Source organism: Epinephelus moara, chromosome 5 (genome assembly GCF_006386435.1).
Source record: "Epinephelus moara isolate mb chromosome 5, YSFRI_EMoa_1.0, whole genome shotgun sequence".
NCBI lineage: Eukaryota > Metazoa > Chordata > Actinopteri > Perciformes > Serranidae > Epinephelus > Epinephelus moara.
In genome coordinates, this window is record NC_065510.1 from 26,900,765 (window position 1) to 26,918,188 (window position 17,424).

The 17,424-nt window shown below is 41.6% G+C and overlaps 1 protein-coding gene across 3 annotated transcripts in view; it reads left to right on the plus strand.

Moving 5' to 3' along the window:
* Positions 1-17,424, plus strand: part of ttyh3b (tweety family member 3b) — a 30,860-nt gene continuing 13,436 nt past the window's right edge. Inside the window, exons 1-4 of one of the 3 annotated variants that reach the window (XM_050044328.1) lie at positions 1-552; positions 1,887-2,072; positions 10,195-10,391; positions 17,231-17,342. In XM_050044328.1, coding sequence (XP_049900285.1) covers positions 1,947-2,072; positions 10,195-10,391; positions 17,231-17,342 — 435 coding nt within the window. In that variant the 5' untranslated portion in view covers positions 1-552; positions 1,887-1,946. Of the gene's footprint in view, positions 553-703; positions 830-1,886; positions 2,073-10,194; positions 10,392-17,230; positions 17,343-17,424 lie in introns of those variants that run through there. The other 2 variants (XM_050044329.1, XM_050044330.1) reach the window with 2 other exon arrangements.

Genomic DNA, 17,424 nt, shown 5'->3' on the forward strand with positions numbered 1-17,424 from the left:
CACACACACACACACACTTGCAGAGCTGGAGCTGCCGCAAAGCCCCGTCCTCCAGGGCTTTTTAAACACCGTGTTTGCTTCACGCTCCAACAATATCATCCAATTGAAGAGCCGCAGCGCTAAATGCACTGAACCGACGGTCACCGTGGGAACAGCACCGACGAGCTCAACCCGTTATGGTATTAAGAAAGACAACGACGGCATAAACTATATAAAAAAAGAAAGATACTGGGTTGCGGGTCAACGAGTTTAACCCCTAATCTGCCGTGGCATTGTTGCACTCGTGGAAGGCAGTCAAACCAGGAGGGCGTCTCGGTGAAATGTGAGCGGACCGGGGTCGCTGACCGTTATTCCGTCGTTTTCAATGTGGTTGGGACTGCAGCCGACTCGGTCGTTGCAGCTAGCTCGGTACGGCCGCGTTGATGCAGCAGCGGACGGCTGTGGTGTTCAAATCCACCACCGGATCTGGGAAGACAATAGGTGAAATATACGCCGGCCTGGACTCCCAAGACTACGCTACACGAGAGTCTGCATCCGCTTTGGCTTCACTAGGTAGGTTGTAACACGGTCCCTATTCCCCGACACAGCGGAGGCTCTGATGTCCCACAGACATGCAGAGCCCCTGAAGCGGATTCTTGCCGTTTCTCCTCCTTGTTGCCTTGACGACTCTGTGAGAGACTGCGGTAGTTTCAACGGACAAAGCAGGATAAAGCTAGCTAATCCGTTTTTTGCTAACAATTTATCGACACGACGTGTGAGAATAAATAAGGCTTGCGGCTTGAATATGTGAGGATACCCTCGACTGAGTTGACCTACATGCGGTGGTACAGTTAAGTCAGTGTAATAGAAAGAGTCGTGTCTGTGTGTGGGGTTTGATATAACGGCCATTTCACCGACCACAACACATTTATCTCACGAAGCCTGTGTTTTGCCGTATGGGCGTAAATTGGGTGATGCGAGGTAGCTGTCAGCCATGCTATTGTCTTGCTATAATTCATGTACAGTATGTCATATTACAATATGACCTTAAAGGTTTAATATATGCGTACAATGGGCTGTTTAAAATGACATTTTAGCACGAATATCATCATTATATCAATGCGTTTAATGGGTTGTTGTTGATAAGAGTGGGGATGACAGATTAGCTTTTTAATGATGCTAGTTTTGCCCATGTTATCGTGATACAGGCACAGTACATATAACAAAGCTGCCCATACAATAGGTTACACCAGGAGCTGTAAAGAAAAGCAGCCGCTAAATGGTAAAATATTCATATTGATCCAAGTCATTATGATGGACTCCAGTTGCACAGATTTTTAAAGACAACTGAAATGAAGTAATATGTCATATTGCAGCATTTTAGCCTATTTAATCACACGAAGCAGCATGTGCAGGTGTTTCATTGATAGATAAAGACATAAACAACTGCCAGATAATAGTGAAGAAAGGATGTGTTGCATAATTGATGAAAATTGACAGAAAAACAGGACATTATAATATGACAATGTGCAAGTGTATCTTCAGCAAAAGTCAAAAGAGCATGTGCAGTTTATTGGCATGTTGATATTGGATGGCATGTTTATCCCACCCTTGTCAGTGACTAATCACAGATAACTCATCACATTGGCTTTATAATGTCAGTCATGAGTAATTTGCTCCAGTCGATAGATGCAGGTTGTGAAGTTTTGATGGTAAACAGTATTAAGGACTGTAGATACCGAGCCTTCATCTTGCCTAATATGTTTGGTGAGATGACATCAATACCAGCTGTTTCCTAGCTCCATCTATCATGGCAGTTGGTGTGATTTGAGCATGAAGTCATTTCTGTGCCCTGTTAACCCTTAACGGTCCTGAACTTCCCATTATGGTCCTGAATTTCTCTACAGTGTCCGTGTGAGGAATCAGGTTAGAGAGTGAAGTGACAGCCGGCAGGTAGTTGGATCAGGATGGCTGCTGTGGTGAACTACTCTCCGCCCTGGTGGGTGAATCTGCTCCACCGGTTGCCTCATTTCAACATCGAATTCCAGCTTGTGAGCAGTGACTTCAGACCGGAGGACTCTGAGTACCAGAAGGTAAGACAAGTACAGGGGAATAATTACCTCCCACTCAGAATTCATCATCCAAGTCATCATGCAGCATCACCTTATCATCCCACCTCCTGCCACCTGCCCACACTGTAATTTCACAGCAGAGTGGCCAAATGGTGACTGAGGCTGTCACCCACAGAGTTGTGGGTTCCCTCACTGCATCGATCAATGCTTTGTGTGTGTGTGTGTGTGTGTGTGTGAGTGAGAGAGAGAGAGAGAGAGAGAGAGAGAGAGAGGGGAATGTCCTTGAATTAAGACACTGATCCCATACCTGCTCCATCATTGTTATGGATAAATATAAACAGGATTTATTGATTGATTAATCAATACTCAGGTGGTTCCCAGCCAGGGGGTTGGCACGCATAATTTCAATATAAATCACGCATAATTTCAATATAAATCTGCAAGCAACTACAAGACTAATAGCAAATAGGAAAGAAAAACACACAACATTTCTGCTAAACAAAATTATGCTTTTTTTTTTTACTGTTTTTTGGGGACTGTTTCTCAGAGGTTTGCCTTTTCCTTTGAAAATACTGGACAGTTTCACCTCCTCTGGACTTTAGAAAGTATTAAAATGACACTTTGATGTACTGCTTGCAGCTCCTACTCATCATCCTACCAAATCTGATGAGGGACAGTGAGGAGGCATTGCTTGCCTGGCTCTCCAATGATCATGAGACAAAAAGTGGGAAGCACTGGTTCTGTCAGTGGACAGAAAATGATCGTGACGATGACAAGTTGGATAACTGATTAATAATAGTTCAAGCAATTTATAAAGCCAAAATGCCAGACATGTTCTGGTTCCAGTTTCTTAAATTTGAGATTTGTCCTGCTTTTATATCATTGTAAATTTACTACTACAGTATTGGCTTTGGACAAAACAGGTTATTTTAGGACACAAGCTTGGGCTTTGGGAACCTACAATGGACATTTCTTCTATTTCCTGACATTTTAATGGTTCACTGATTAATCAAATAATTGCAAAGATAATCAGAAAGAAAAACAATCATTACAAGTTGTTAAAAGCTGCAGTTGCTCAGTCGTTCTGTGATTGGGCTAGGAGGAAATCAAATATCATGATATTTTTGGCCAAATACCTTAATATCAATATGCAGCAATAGCCTATTGTAGGTGTTTGTATTGTATTGGTGCTTTTACAAAATATTTATTTTTGATACATGATCATGAGTAATGACTAAGTGGGTGAAGGCAAATAATAGAACAGCTGGAACAGTCTAAGTCCAAAATATGACATCACTTTACTGTAATGCAGCCTTTAAAACCAAGAAAAGACAAAGCTTATGATATTACAGTATCCAAATACTAAGGTGATATGTATATTGATATCATACTATCAATTTATTATCAATATGTTGCCCTCTTCTGTGATAAAACACTTACTGATTCTGCAGTGCTGCCTTAGAGAGCAGCTCTGTCTCAAAGAGGGGCTTTGGCCCAGTTTTGCTGCATTTCATTTGAATCTTCAAACAAGGTGACTTCCAGGTCTCTGCACCAGAAAACACAGCCCCTGCGAACCCGCATAAAGCCGAGACACATCGTTTAGAATCCCACATTTCATGGGCTGCAGTCACCCCACAGTGTAGTTTGCTGACATGTTCGGGGGAGAGGAGGGAAGGCGTGCAAGTTCAAGAGCTGAGCGTGGGAAGGCACCCACGGCCATGAACAAGGGAGAGAGATGGGAACTGGAGAGGGAAGCAGGGAGAGAGGAGTGAGAAAGATAAAAAGAGACTGATTGGAGGCGAGCGGAGAGAGAGAAGGCTCGATGAGCCATGGGAGGTGCTTCTAAATTGCCAAATAGCCACTTCCTGCGAGCTATTCAGTGTTTCACTAAGGGCCTTTGTGAGTGTGTGTGTCAATGTGTGTGACCACTGGAATTTTAAGGACCCCCTTTTTAGACTAATTACATCCTGACATATTTTAGCAGACGGGACTGTTTCTATGTCACTGAGCATCCTGCACCATGATCATATGTTTGTTTGCACGTAATTTGTACGTACGGCAGTTGTGCATATCCTACAGTATGTGCTGTACGTATATATGCCACATACAGTATGTTCACTTTCTGTGTCACTGCGTATTTAGCACTTAGTGTTGTTTGTCGAGGTGAGGTCACAGATCTCCCTCAGGGGCTGTGTGTGTGTGTGTGTGTGTGTGTGTGTGTGTGTGTGTGTGTGTGTGTGCGTGTTATTGTGTGTGTGTGTGGGTGAATATAGGGGTCCCATTCAGGGTGAAATCATTAATTCTGGCTAGACGGAGGGAGGGAGAGGGAGGGATAGGGGGTGAGAAGAACAAGAAGAGGGAGGTTGAATTGGATTGGGGGAGGGAGGGAGTTAGTGGGGAGGGAGGGAAGGGGGGTGAGAGTGGGAAGGGGAGGGCTGGAGTCTGTTGTGAAAGAATGCTCTCTTTCTTTCATTCTTTCTTTCTTTCTTTCTTTCACTCTTTCACTGAAGCCCGTCTTTAGATTGGCTCAGTATATCTGTCTCAAAGGCTTTCATGCATCCACTCATCCAGCTGAGACACACACACACACACACACACACACACACACACACACACACACACACACACTCACTCACTCACTCACTCACACACACATATAAACAAGGTCCTACACAGTGTCCTTTAGTGCACTGAGTCCGTCACCACAACACACACTCTCACACACCCCCACACAATAGAGAGAGATTCTTCTGTGTAGTGTTTTTCTTTCTGATGTGATTTGGCACAGGTTCATTTGTATTCAGCTCTTGAGCTCTGAAGCTGCTCAAAACTTTTTTCTCACACAATGTCACTCACTCACTCACTCATGTTCTTGTTCGCTCCTGTGCAGAAGTTTTTGCTCTTAAACAAACACAATCAAAAAAACTGTTTAGCATTCACTCACAACGAGCAGTTGGTCTCTGATGACTTTGATTTTTATTTGGGATGCTGACTCTGTGGCTTTCTGCAAGAAAACTTTTTTATTTTTTTTCCTGAGGAGCTGAAATTGGAGCTCTTATCCTGAGGTTCTGCAAGGCATTGGAATAGCTTGTGTGTCTATCTGTGTGTGTGTGTGTGTGTGTGCGTTCGTCTGTTTGTATTATGGTAGAATCGCAGAGTCAGCTACCAGCCGCAGTTAAAGCAGCTGCAGAACATTACAGAGGAATCATGTGACCTGTAATAACACATACTGTATTCCCAGCTGTGGAAAGTAAGACTGTAATTGGTATTTTGAAAAGTATGCTACAGTTTGCACAGTGGAAGACATTATCTCATCGCATTTTAAAGAAGGATCAAAGTGGATCGATGTCAAAAGGTACCACTCTTAAATCTCTTTTTGTATTTAAAATTAGAAATATGTCACACAGGTCATCAAAGACTTTTGTCTGAGTACAGATTTTGAGGTTAAGTGCTCTGGTTGCCCTTTGACCTAGTAGCACAGGTGAATATTAGCAGAATGAACTTGAGGTCAGCCAGTGCCTCGGGAAAGAAGTTGAGAGGATAGCAGGCGAGGCCCGACTGTAGAGTAACACACAGGCAGGGTTAGTGCAAGGACAACTTACTGAGGTGGAAGTGATTGATCTTGTCAGCTCAAACACACACGTACATTCACAGGCGTGCACGTACACACACGCAAATGGACCGATTGAAAGTAGATCACTGTGCCTGGGCGTTTAACATTTAGCCCCTCCTCCAGCCTGCAAGCTGATCTCCAGTCGCGTAGATGTGCACACACACACACACACACACACACACACACACACACACACACACACACACACACACACACACACACACTTACATCTTAGTACACTGTACTACACACACATGCACAGTCAAGCTCACCATGCTTATTAGTAGCTAATTGATCCACGCTTAATCTGCTCTGATGGTTTGTCAGCCTGACAGTTAATCTAGCGGCCATCATACACAGTGGGGGTGCAGTGAAGTGGCTGCAGAGACCTGGTCCTCAATCAGATTACACGTTTAACATTAAACCCATACACCAGATATCAACAGTCCTGGATCAGCTGCTGTTGCTTTATATGCACATTAGCACTGACATGATAATGAGAATTTTTAGAGTCAATTTATTGTTAAAATAATTTGTCAGCACAAATGCCAGACTGTCATGGTTCCAGCTTCTCAAATGAGCATGCTTGTCTCTGTTTTGTCACAGTAAATTAAGTACTTTTGGGTTTTTGACTGGTTGTCAGATAAAAAACAAGCAATTTGAATACATCACCCTGGGTTTTGTGATATTGTGACAGGCATTTGCTTGATTTACTTGCAGAATGAAAAAAAAAAAAAATTTTGATTGAACAGTTTTTAGGGCTGCAACAATTAATTTTATCATTAATTTATTTACTAATTATTTTCTCGACAATTAATGCACTTTTTTACATAAAATTTCAGAACATAAAAAAAGATTTCCCAAAGTCAAAAGTCAGATTGTTTCACCTGACCAGGACTACAAGATCCAAAGACATTAAGTTGAATATCACATATGACAAAAAGTGCTTGATTAGTGACTGAAATGAGTCATTTATTATCAAAATAGTTGCCAAATAGTTTTCTGTTTATTGTATTATCAATTGACTAATTGTTTTAGCTCTACAGTTAAATTCATAATGAAATAACATACTTTCTTTATCATATCAGGTTCCTGTATATCTCTGTTTCTTTGTAATCCCATTGTCATTTCTGTAGCATGATATATGGTGGATGGATGTCACGAAAACATCCATATAGCATGAGGTTTCATTCTTAAAGCTTAATGCATTTTACTCTATATGGTATTAAGCCCTGACGTTGATTTTAAAGACACAAGAGATCAAACAATGCATTAGTGCAGCACAGCAATCCTTTGCCATAGCAAAACGTCTCTAGCAGTAAGCCTGTAGATAATAACGTAGGATAATACCAGAGACAAGGAATCTGCAGAGCTTATCTCCCCCTCCTCTCCCATCAGGACCCTCTCCTCCCATCCTCCGTTTATCTTCTTTAACCTGTTGGGAGAATACCAGTCTGGGAAAAAGCAATCAGCTGATTTCCTCTCACTCAGCGAGGCTTTACCAACTGCTTTCCCATGAGAAAATAATAATGCGGTGGTGACAGAAACACAGAATTGACACATAAATGCAGGCTTTCCTCACTGAGTATTTCACAAGTTGTAGCATAGGTTTTAATTGGATGAAGGCCATTATCACTCTGTGATATTTAAACTAATATTATGTCCATCACCTGTGCAGGGTGAATATTTAAAGTTAATTTTAATGCTTGCAATTAATATCTCCTAGCTGTGGGTGTGTGGTTAGAGAGCTCAGACAATAGAAGTACTTAGATGCCTCAGCAGGGACTGAGGGTTGTGGTTTGGACTGCTGAATGAAGATTAGCCCTCATCTCTCCCTTCAGATGTCACATTACACCACTGCAGGTCACATCCTATTATATATCATATTGTATCCTTTCTACTGTAGTGTGCCACTGACCCACTAGCCTGGCTGGATTGGCTGTAGCCCTCAAGGTTTGATGCAGCGCCCTTTGCTGGCCTGGTTATACATCTGTCACAGCTCTCCCTTTACTTGGAAATGCTGACCTTATTAGGCTGCATTGTTTCTCACTGTGAAAAGAGATTTGTTGCGTCGAAGACAAGCCAGTGACAGCACATCAGCTGGCTCTAGTGTGACTAAACAGTCATTTCTGTGGTGTTTCTGAAGTTCAGGAATTTCCCAGGAAAAACAGCATGCTATATCAGGCTCCAGAGATGAGAGAATGTGGCACCTGAAATTGGTTTATGACCAAATACCTGCACAACAAAGGGCATTACGGTTAGCTTCAGCTTTGTGTTTAGTGCTCTTTAGCAAATGTTATCATTCTAACACGCTAAACTACTATGGTGAATGTCTTCATCATGTTACCATTGTCTTTATGAGCATGTTAGCATGTTGAAGTTAGCATTTAGCTCTATCCCTGCTGTGTATATGTGCTACTGTGGTTGTAGACTTTTAAGGCCAAGACACACCCAACCACATCAAAGAACTAGTGGCGACGAAGGCTGACTGTTGCGTCGCCTCACGCCACCTGTGTCTCGGCCATCAAAGTTGCACCTGAACACACTGCAGTGACTACAGCCAATGAAATAACTCTCCATACCAGCCAGAGGCAGTAGTCTGTGTTTGTCATTCAAAAAAGGCAATTAAAAGACTGACAGGACGGATTCAAGACAGTAGTTCACCAGTTTGCACATTAACAACACAACCCCATGTCGAAAGTACAAATGATATATACTGTGCACTACACAAACATCTACAAACTGTTTCTGCTAAGCAGCTCAATGGCTAAAAATAAAATCTTATCTCATGTAACAAGTTTGTTTCGATCTCACACCCTCTTGACTTGAGCTGTTTGTTTGCTTTCCTCACTTCTGTTTCTCGTCTCGTGCACGCAGTTGAACTGCCAATCAGAGCGATTTTTCTTACCGACAGGCTCCGATGCCGATTCAACCTGCTGAATTGGCCAAAAAACAGGTGACAATGGCCGACTTGTCCCAAAAGTGTGGAACACACCGCTGAAACTAGGGCTACAGACGGCCCGACATTGACCAAAGGTCGAGCGTCAGCTAGGTGTGTCAGGGCCTTTAGTGTTGCTGCAGGGGTTCCCAGCCTTTTTGGCTCGTGACCCCTCCAAATAAATAAATTGCAATCCTTCATCAACGGTTGTATATGTTGACTGATTGTGACCAGTTCAGTTATTTAAAAAAAAAATAAAGTTATCCCATAAATGACAAGAACAAAATTGCAAAGATTAGAGGAAAGTAAAAAAAAAAATTGAAATAATTTTGTGTCACAAAATTATGTGGTTTTGTTATCGTGTTAATCATCTTGCAACTCCACAGATTTATCTTTTGGCCCATTTTGGGGGTCAAGGTTGGGATTCACTGCTCCAGACTATTATGCTTTCGTTGCATCCCCGATATATTTAAAAAAAAACAGAAAATAATCCATTAAATGCATTTTTGAATATGATGTCAATTTTGGCACATACACACTCATTGAATACACGCGAATATTTACAGTAGAGGTGCATAAATTGCTGCAGGGTGAGGAAATTGCTGGCTGGCAGTGAGGAAAAATTGAGGTCAGCACAAAAACCAGCAGTGAAGAAGCCTGGGAAGCCAGGAAGTCTGTGAGGATCTTAGAGGTGGAGTCAGATTTTGTTATCATTCATGAAGGAGTCCCCAGAATCACAGTGTTGCTGTTTCAAGCAGAACTGTGGCACCAATCCTTTGTCTACTTTAAGTAGTCTAGCAGGTGGAGATTTTAGGTTTCCAGAAACGTGCCTTAGTCTCCCCATGGCCCTGCAGTACAATGACTTTTCCAGACATTCCCAGAGGGGAACGAAAAACTAACATTGCAGTGTGTGTGTGTGTGTGTGTGTGTGTGTGTGTGTGTGCTAAAAAAAGATTTCGTCAGTTCAAGGCAAATTGCTGTAACAGCCCTCATCTCTGTCTTTGCCCATTTCTCCCTTTTTAGTGTTCAGTTCAGACATCTTCTCTCACGTCTTCTTCTTTTTCTGTCTCTCCAGCCTCTTTTTTTGTTCCAAATTTACCCCCCCCCTCACTTCTCCTTCTGTCTGCCCCCACCACCCCTACCGTCTTTTACACTTCAAAGCTTTTAGAGGGTGTGTGATCTGCGTGGTGGGTCTCTAGCGCACACAGCTCCCAAACTGCATTGCTTCCGTTTACTCCATGGAGGTGTGCGTGTTTGATGGTGTGCAAATGTGTTTTTCATGGTATCCATCAAACACCCATTTAACAGCCACTATTTTTTGTCCTCAAATAGCTGGAGAGAGGAACACAATTTGTGTATTTGTGTGCGTCTGTCTATACAGGAAAACTAAATCATGTGGTCTGTCTTTGTATCTGGTTTCTGCTTATATCAGCTAATTTGCTTCCTGTATATTCAACCCACTTCCTAAATTGTCCCCTTCTGTGTGATAAGGACTGAATGAATCAAAGTCAGGTTGACAGAAAAAAATCACAACATTAACTGTATTATGAAATCATACATTTCTTTTTCTCAATTTTCCCTTTTCTCTCCAGTCCATTTTGCTGCTTGGCGCTGTGGCGTTGCTGTGTTTGGGCCTGGACCTCCTCTTCCTCCTCTTCTACTCATTCTGGCTCTGCTGCCGGCGACGCAAGAGTGACGATTCCTCGCACTCCCATACGCACTCTCAGCAGCCCAGCGCTGACTGCTGCTGCACCGCCTGGTGCGTCATCATCGCCACGCTGGTCTGCAGGTGAGAGGTTATCCATATAAGAGTAACATGTCTGTACATTTATAATAAAGTCATGTGTATTTGAAGGTGTCCTCCTGCAACTGCTGCAAGTGTAGGATCTGTTTTATTAAAAAGGGTTGAGTAAGTTCTCCCTGACTAAAGGAATTGCCCTGTAGCCACACGAGGAGTTTATAACTTTTCTCTCGACATTGATACAGGATGATTGGCGCCTGATTTGTTGGCTCTGTATAATACAGGGTATTACTGCACTGTAAAATCTGACAAATTGATTTCATCCAAAAATCTAGGGAACTGATTTTCTTGAAAAAGCTAATTAAATTAACTATTAGTCTTAACTTATGTTTCATATTTAAATGTTAAGTTTACTTCAAATTTAGTTGTATTTGCTTACTTTTGTTACTGCAACTTATAAATGACAAGTGAAATTAGATTATTCTTTCAAAGTGTGTACAGTTGTTTAGACCTATAACTAAAACTGCGCAAGAGAGCCTCTATGTTTGATCATGTAGTTACCCAATTAACAATATGTGCTCCCATGGCAATGTCACTTTCCTTGTATTAATATTTAATACTTAATGTTTCCTTTCACCTGTTTTTATGCAATTTTAAAATCTGCACATAAAAAACTGTAAGGAAATGCCAGAGAAAAGGCAATTTCACAAAAAAAGCTTTTTACAATGCTAATGGGAACAATCTTTTCATGTTGAAGCATTCATGTCACCATTATGCTTCCACTCCACCAGCCGGAAAGGTAGAAAATAGAGGGGTGTGAGGGATCCAATATCTGCAGTCACCACTGTCCCTATCACCGTAGCAGCTGATTAAGAGACTTCATTGTAAATATAGATGGTAACAAACAAATACAGGCCGTGCTGGCTTGGAAACAACAATAAAATGTTATATCAGTTACTGGAGCTCACTTATTTGTGCAATCCTGTAATGTTTTATTTTGCAGAAATTTCAAAGACTTGCTTAAAACTTACTCAACATTTTAATATATACAAAACTAGTCTGCCTGACGTATAGTAAACTGTGTTTTGCAGTTGTGTGGAATTGCTAATTTTTAGTTCAGTAAAAGAGGGATGTGTTTATGTGTGAGTTTTGGGGAAAATAAGGGATACTGAACAGAAGGGAGGGTAGTCTGAGGAAACCCTTTAAAGACTGTTTGATAATGTCAAAAATGTATTTGTATCCAGCAGAAAACAGGGCTGCTTTTCTCTCTTTTTGCAAAGCCAACATTTTGAAGATACAAGGTTTTCACTGGGCAGCAGCCATATGCACTGCACATACTGTAATGACTGTAAATTTACCTACATTGCACCAATCAAGTCCACTCAGTCTTGTTTAAGCAAGAGAGCCCATGTGGTGCGACTGGGAGCCAGCCAGGTGGTTACACTCCACTGTTAGTGTTTATCTGACTCTGAGGGCTGTGTACACTCAGAGATCTTTCACCTAATCGACCCGGTAACAAGCCGGAGTGTATTTTGACCACAAATACTGGGCTGCGTGGACTGTGCTCTTCTCCGCCCACACAAACATACAAACCATTCCTCTTTCATTTACTCCCTCATCACTTCTTTGTTTTCCCTCTCCAGACATTTTCACCCTCTCTTCCCCTTTTCTTCATCTCTGTTAGTCTCCCTCCGTTATTTATTATTTCTCTCTGATCGGCCTTCTCCCTGGCCTAGAAAGGTTGCCATGGAGACAGAAGCAGATTTGATGCAGAGACGAGAAATGAATTATACAGTCAGGGGGAGCTATGTCTGTGTGTGTGTGTGTGTTCGCGTGACTCAGTGCTGAAGCCTGTTTTTTGCAGCTTTTAATATTTTATGATTAGCTATAATATTTCGTATTGAATATTTGATATGGATCTGCACGTGTGTGTGTGTGAGAGAGACAGAGAGAGAGAGTGTATGTGTGTGTGCTTGCGGGTGTGCTCATTCGATTCTTTGTCCACAATTTAATATGACATCATACTTTATTTTTGGCACCACACCAACCACATGTGGACTTCCTCCATTTGTGTGCAGGTGCAGTGTGTTTAGACAGAAACTGTATCTTACTGGGTTGTTTACTGTTTACTGTTGTCAGTATGTGTGCTGAAAAAAGGATTTTCAATTAATGGATTAGTTCATCAATGGAAAATTAATCAAAAGTTTTAATTATTAATATTAATAAAAAAAAATCCCAGTTCCAGTTTCTCAGGAATAAATTGAACATATTTGGGTTTTAGATTGTTGTCACCTTTTATAGGCAGTTTTGTGACTTGTCATGTTACAGCACTATGTGAAAGAACTTACACGGGTACTCTGAAGTAACTTGGAATAGCTATCAGTATCTACTGCAGGAAACAAAAGCACTGCCATTCTTCTGTTTTGACTGTGCAGTGGTTGATGCACTTCCTGTGTGCTGTAAATCCACCCTTTATTTTCTTAGTAGATCCTATCCGGTGGCAGACAAAATTGCACAGTGAAAGTGAGGCTTATAAGGAACCCAAGGAACCCACCATCTAAATGCAGATGGTGTCATTATTCTACAGCCATTACATTGTACAGTCAACATTTACTTCATAATGTTACATTAAAGGAAAAAACTTTTCTATTTCTGCTTTAAAAAATGATAGAGATTACATACTAACGAAACCAATTAGGGATACATCAATTCAACTTTTTGTCTCCCAGTACTTATTCTGATACCTCAACCAGTGTTCATTTTCCCCAAATTTAAAAACTGTATGTCACACTGCTCATTGTAGCTCATTGTAATCATTGTTAAGTGAGGTGACTACAATGAAAAAGAGAGTATTGGAAGTTATAATTCTCAAGATTTTGGTCCTGGTTGATTTGTGAACACCCATGGTTACTGGTGGTGCAGGTAGGGAATTTAAATCCGGCATGGGAACTGTGAACATCGCCAGTAATGATCAAGGCTACTAAACAGAGATGTTATCACAGAATTTAAATGCATTCATTAACTGTGAATAAATATCAGCCATACTTAGTATTGAAAACAGTGTTTGATATCGTAAAAACATAAGGGATTTTAACTTTGATGTGGATAGGCTATGAAATGACTGATACCTGACGTGCTAGTTAAAGTCAGTATGGGCCCCAATTCAGAACAGATTGGTGCATCCCTAAAGATAATCATTAGTATGCCACCCTCGTCTAACTGCTGATAACATTTTGTCACTTGTATGTAGTCAGTAGTGGGGTTAAGTGTTAGTTAGTTAGTTAGTTTGTGTACTCTGAATGCGCTGAAGTACTGAGTAGGAAATAAGACATGTCATTTAGCTCTACCACTAATTGGATGCTTTTATTTTGGATTCAGATGAATCAATGTGGTGTGGACTTGAACTCACCATGGACCCAATTCTGACTGAATACAACATTTACTCTCTCGACTACTGAGCTCCAGCTGAGTGCATTTTAGTGTGCTCATTTAGGTAGAGCAAAGCATTTTTAGCGTTGCGATGTCAGTCCGTTTCACCTGAAAATGGACTGAAGTAGAGACTCAAGCGGCGCTCAGTCTTCTTTAGTTAGCATCATTCAGAACAGGTTGCTGCTTCTCAAAGGAAAAATGATGTCGTAGTGATCTATGTGTGTTTTTCTATGTGGGAGCTGTTTTTAATCAGTGCTAAGCTGGACAATGTGTGCTGTCAGTCATTTGACTTATGAACCTTTGCCTTACTGCCCCCTGTCCCTTTCATATCTCATATCCTAAGCTGTTGGTTAATAAAGTCATGAAATCCCCCTGATAGGAGCAGCAGGTATTAAACCAGTGAGATGAAACTCATAGAGAGAGGAGGACAGAAAGGAGGGATGATGTGAAGTAGGGAGAGAAAGCTGTGGCAGGCAAGAAGAAAGAAGAGGATGAGCCAACAGGAGTGGAGGGAGATGATTTACTGTTAAAACTGAGATGACATGGAGGATGGAGTAAGATGGTGGGAGGCAGGGATGGATGAGGAATGGACAGAAAACAGAGAAGATATTTATATTCCAGCACATTAGTATGCCTCCACGCCTTTATTCATCTTTATTCTGTCCTCTTGTCAAGTCCATTTCCCTCTGTATTTGTTGTTTTATGTCACATGTACACATAAAGTCCGTCGTAAAGCTCCGAAACACACCCACACACACCTAAACAATGGCGTGTGTGTGTAAACCAGCTGTAACGCGGGGCTACTCAAGATCTAATGGGCTAGAATGAATTGCCTTAACAATGGCCATAAATATCCCTCTACAAATCTGTCTGTTGTTAGTGTGCAGACAGAGACATCATCAATACAAAGAGTGCAGTCATACACACACATGCGCACATGCACTCATACAGTACACAAAGACAGAAGAGGGGGCTACAAGAGCTTTGCAGGGTGAGTGAGAAAATAGGAGCATGGTGAGGAGGGGCTGAGTGGGGAGGGAGGCTTAGATGTGAAGAAATAGAGAGTGTAAAGAAGATTGTATTGGGGGTGATGGTGGTGGTGCTGGTGGTGTTGGGTGGGCGAGGGGTTGGTTGTGGTGTGAACATGGTTAAGGAGTACAAGAGTTTGGAAGAAAGGGTGTTGAGGCCCCGAACCTCAGATATTGTAGCATGTGTCATGTGTGAATGTGGATGCAAAGCTGCAGAAGGATCATATTATGTGCGGTCTGGTGACCCAATTATTGTGTAGACTCTGAGTGTGTGTGTGTGTGTGTGTGTGTGTGTGTGTGTGTGTGTGAATCATTCCTGGTAGTCCTGTGCCTGCTGGAGGCCGGAGGGTGACACCGAAGCAAGGAGCTCAGCGCCGCCTGTTACTGGTTAAAAGGGGAACTGCACTTAATAACTTAAGGGGGAACACCACCTAAATTAAGAATTCCGATTGGCTTAGAAAAGGTGAAATGAGTATGAAATAAAATAGAAAAGTGAAATAAATATTTGTGAACATGAGGTACTCTCTCTCAAAGCCTGAAACCAGAGAAGTAAGTCTCAAACTTGTGATGTCATAGGGTATAAGGGCCAATCCCAATTCTCTTCCCTTAACCTTACCCCTTGGTTTCAAGTGCACTCGCCAGATAGATTCCCCTCAATGATGAAGGGGTAGTGTTGAGGGGTAGGGAATTAAACCTACAAATTGGGATGCCACTTCATGCAAATTAGCGTAACAGACATGTTCACCTACGTCATGTGTATTGTCGATTTAGGCTTCTTACACGGAGAACTCTGTAGATATTCATGTCATCGTGAATTAGCAACTTTCAAGCATTCATATTCTAACTCAACGCTTACAGATAACAATGCATATGCAGAAACATAACACATTCCAACATAATTTGGAATTTTTGCATGCTTATTTGCGAAAATAGTACTTACAAATGTGCGATGGCTTTCTCATGGAGGCTGCCATCTTCCTGGAAAACTTGCCTGGCTGGATAGTTTTGCAATGCATCCTGGGAAATTCAGTCTTCCCCTCAGTTGAGATGGGTTCATAAGTATGCATCGCATGGCCCTTCAAATTAGGTGGGGGTTTTAAGGGCTGAAAAGCACTTCCCTAAAGTTTGCGACACCCTAGTCCTTCACGGGAACGTGCAAAAACAAGGGCTAGGGCCAGTTTTGAGGGGAAGTGTGAGTATTGAGACGGACCCTTTAAGTCTTACCTTTATATCCTCCTGGAATTTTACCAGGGTATATGGTACATGATGGTATCAATGTGTGGTGCTACTCCCCCCACCCTCGCGTTGCAGAGGCTTACTTTATGCAAGCTCTCTTACTATTTTCAGTCTAATAAATACACAACACACTCACAAAATGTCAAGAAAGGTAATATTCTTACACCTATTTTGCTTTTAAAACAGAGCAATACATCCATGCACCTTCTGAATTCAAGTTTCTCTCTTTCACCAAACTACTCCAAGCTTAATTGCCTCGTAACTCACAGGAAAAACACACTTTATTCAAACTCGGCAGAAACAGTGTAAAGCTCACAAAAACTGTCTTGGTTAGTCTGATTCGCAGTTTAGTTAGTTAGTTCATCGTTCCAACAATCACAAACTCTGGTTTGGGTGAAGTAGATCTGAAAATAAGAACATGGTGCGGGTCGGTGTTGTCTGGCTGTTAACAGTCTTTTAACCTTCTTGTCAGCTCAGCTGCCTGTTGCACCAGCCTGACCCCCTGTGTTGCGTGATGTGCACTACCTGCAAAACATCCTCATTACAGCCTCTCCAGTATAAAGTTAATAGTAAGATGAGGGTCTGTATTTTTGAAGGTAGTGAAAATCATACCATTGGGATTTCTTAATACCCTGGTATACCGAAATACAGTAACAACACCCAAGCCTAATCTGCAGCTGCTCCATAGACAATGAATGGGAGCCTAATTTTGTAGATGCACAGAATGTTTGTTTTCTTTTTCAAACTTGAATAGTCTTAATCTACTGTAATGTTCTCAGATCTGGAACAGAACATGTGCCCATATACGCAGAACATTCCCCTGGCTTTTACCATTTATTGTCTGTGGAGCAGCTCCAGACTTACTGTCTACCCTATGACATCACAAATTTGTGTTTTAGCATTCTAGGTTTTGTATTTGTGAGAGAGTTGTTCATTTTTACCAATATTTATAGACTGTCTGACTGTCTTAGACCACAGGAACGACATGTAGTAATTTTGAAAATGGGCGTAGTTCCCCTTTAACTGTCTTTGCTGCTGCTTTGTTGTGTGTGTGCTTGTGTGTGTATCACTGTGAGAAAAGGAAAAAAAATATATTATTGGACTCATTCATCCATATTGATTACTTTGATGCCATCCGATGGCTGAATTAGTCATTGTGTTAACACTTGGCACTTTCCGTTTTCTGCCCCCCAGCGCTGGCATTGCTGTAGGATTCTACGGAAATGGGGAGTCGAGTGATGGAGCCAATCGTTTGGCATACTCCCTCCGTCATGCCAACCGCACTATATCTGGGGTGGAGAAACTGGTGAGTTACCTGTTGTGTCCTTAAACTTTTCTTTTACAATACAATTAAAAAAAAAAATGATTTGTGGCACTTTCAAGGTTAA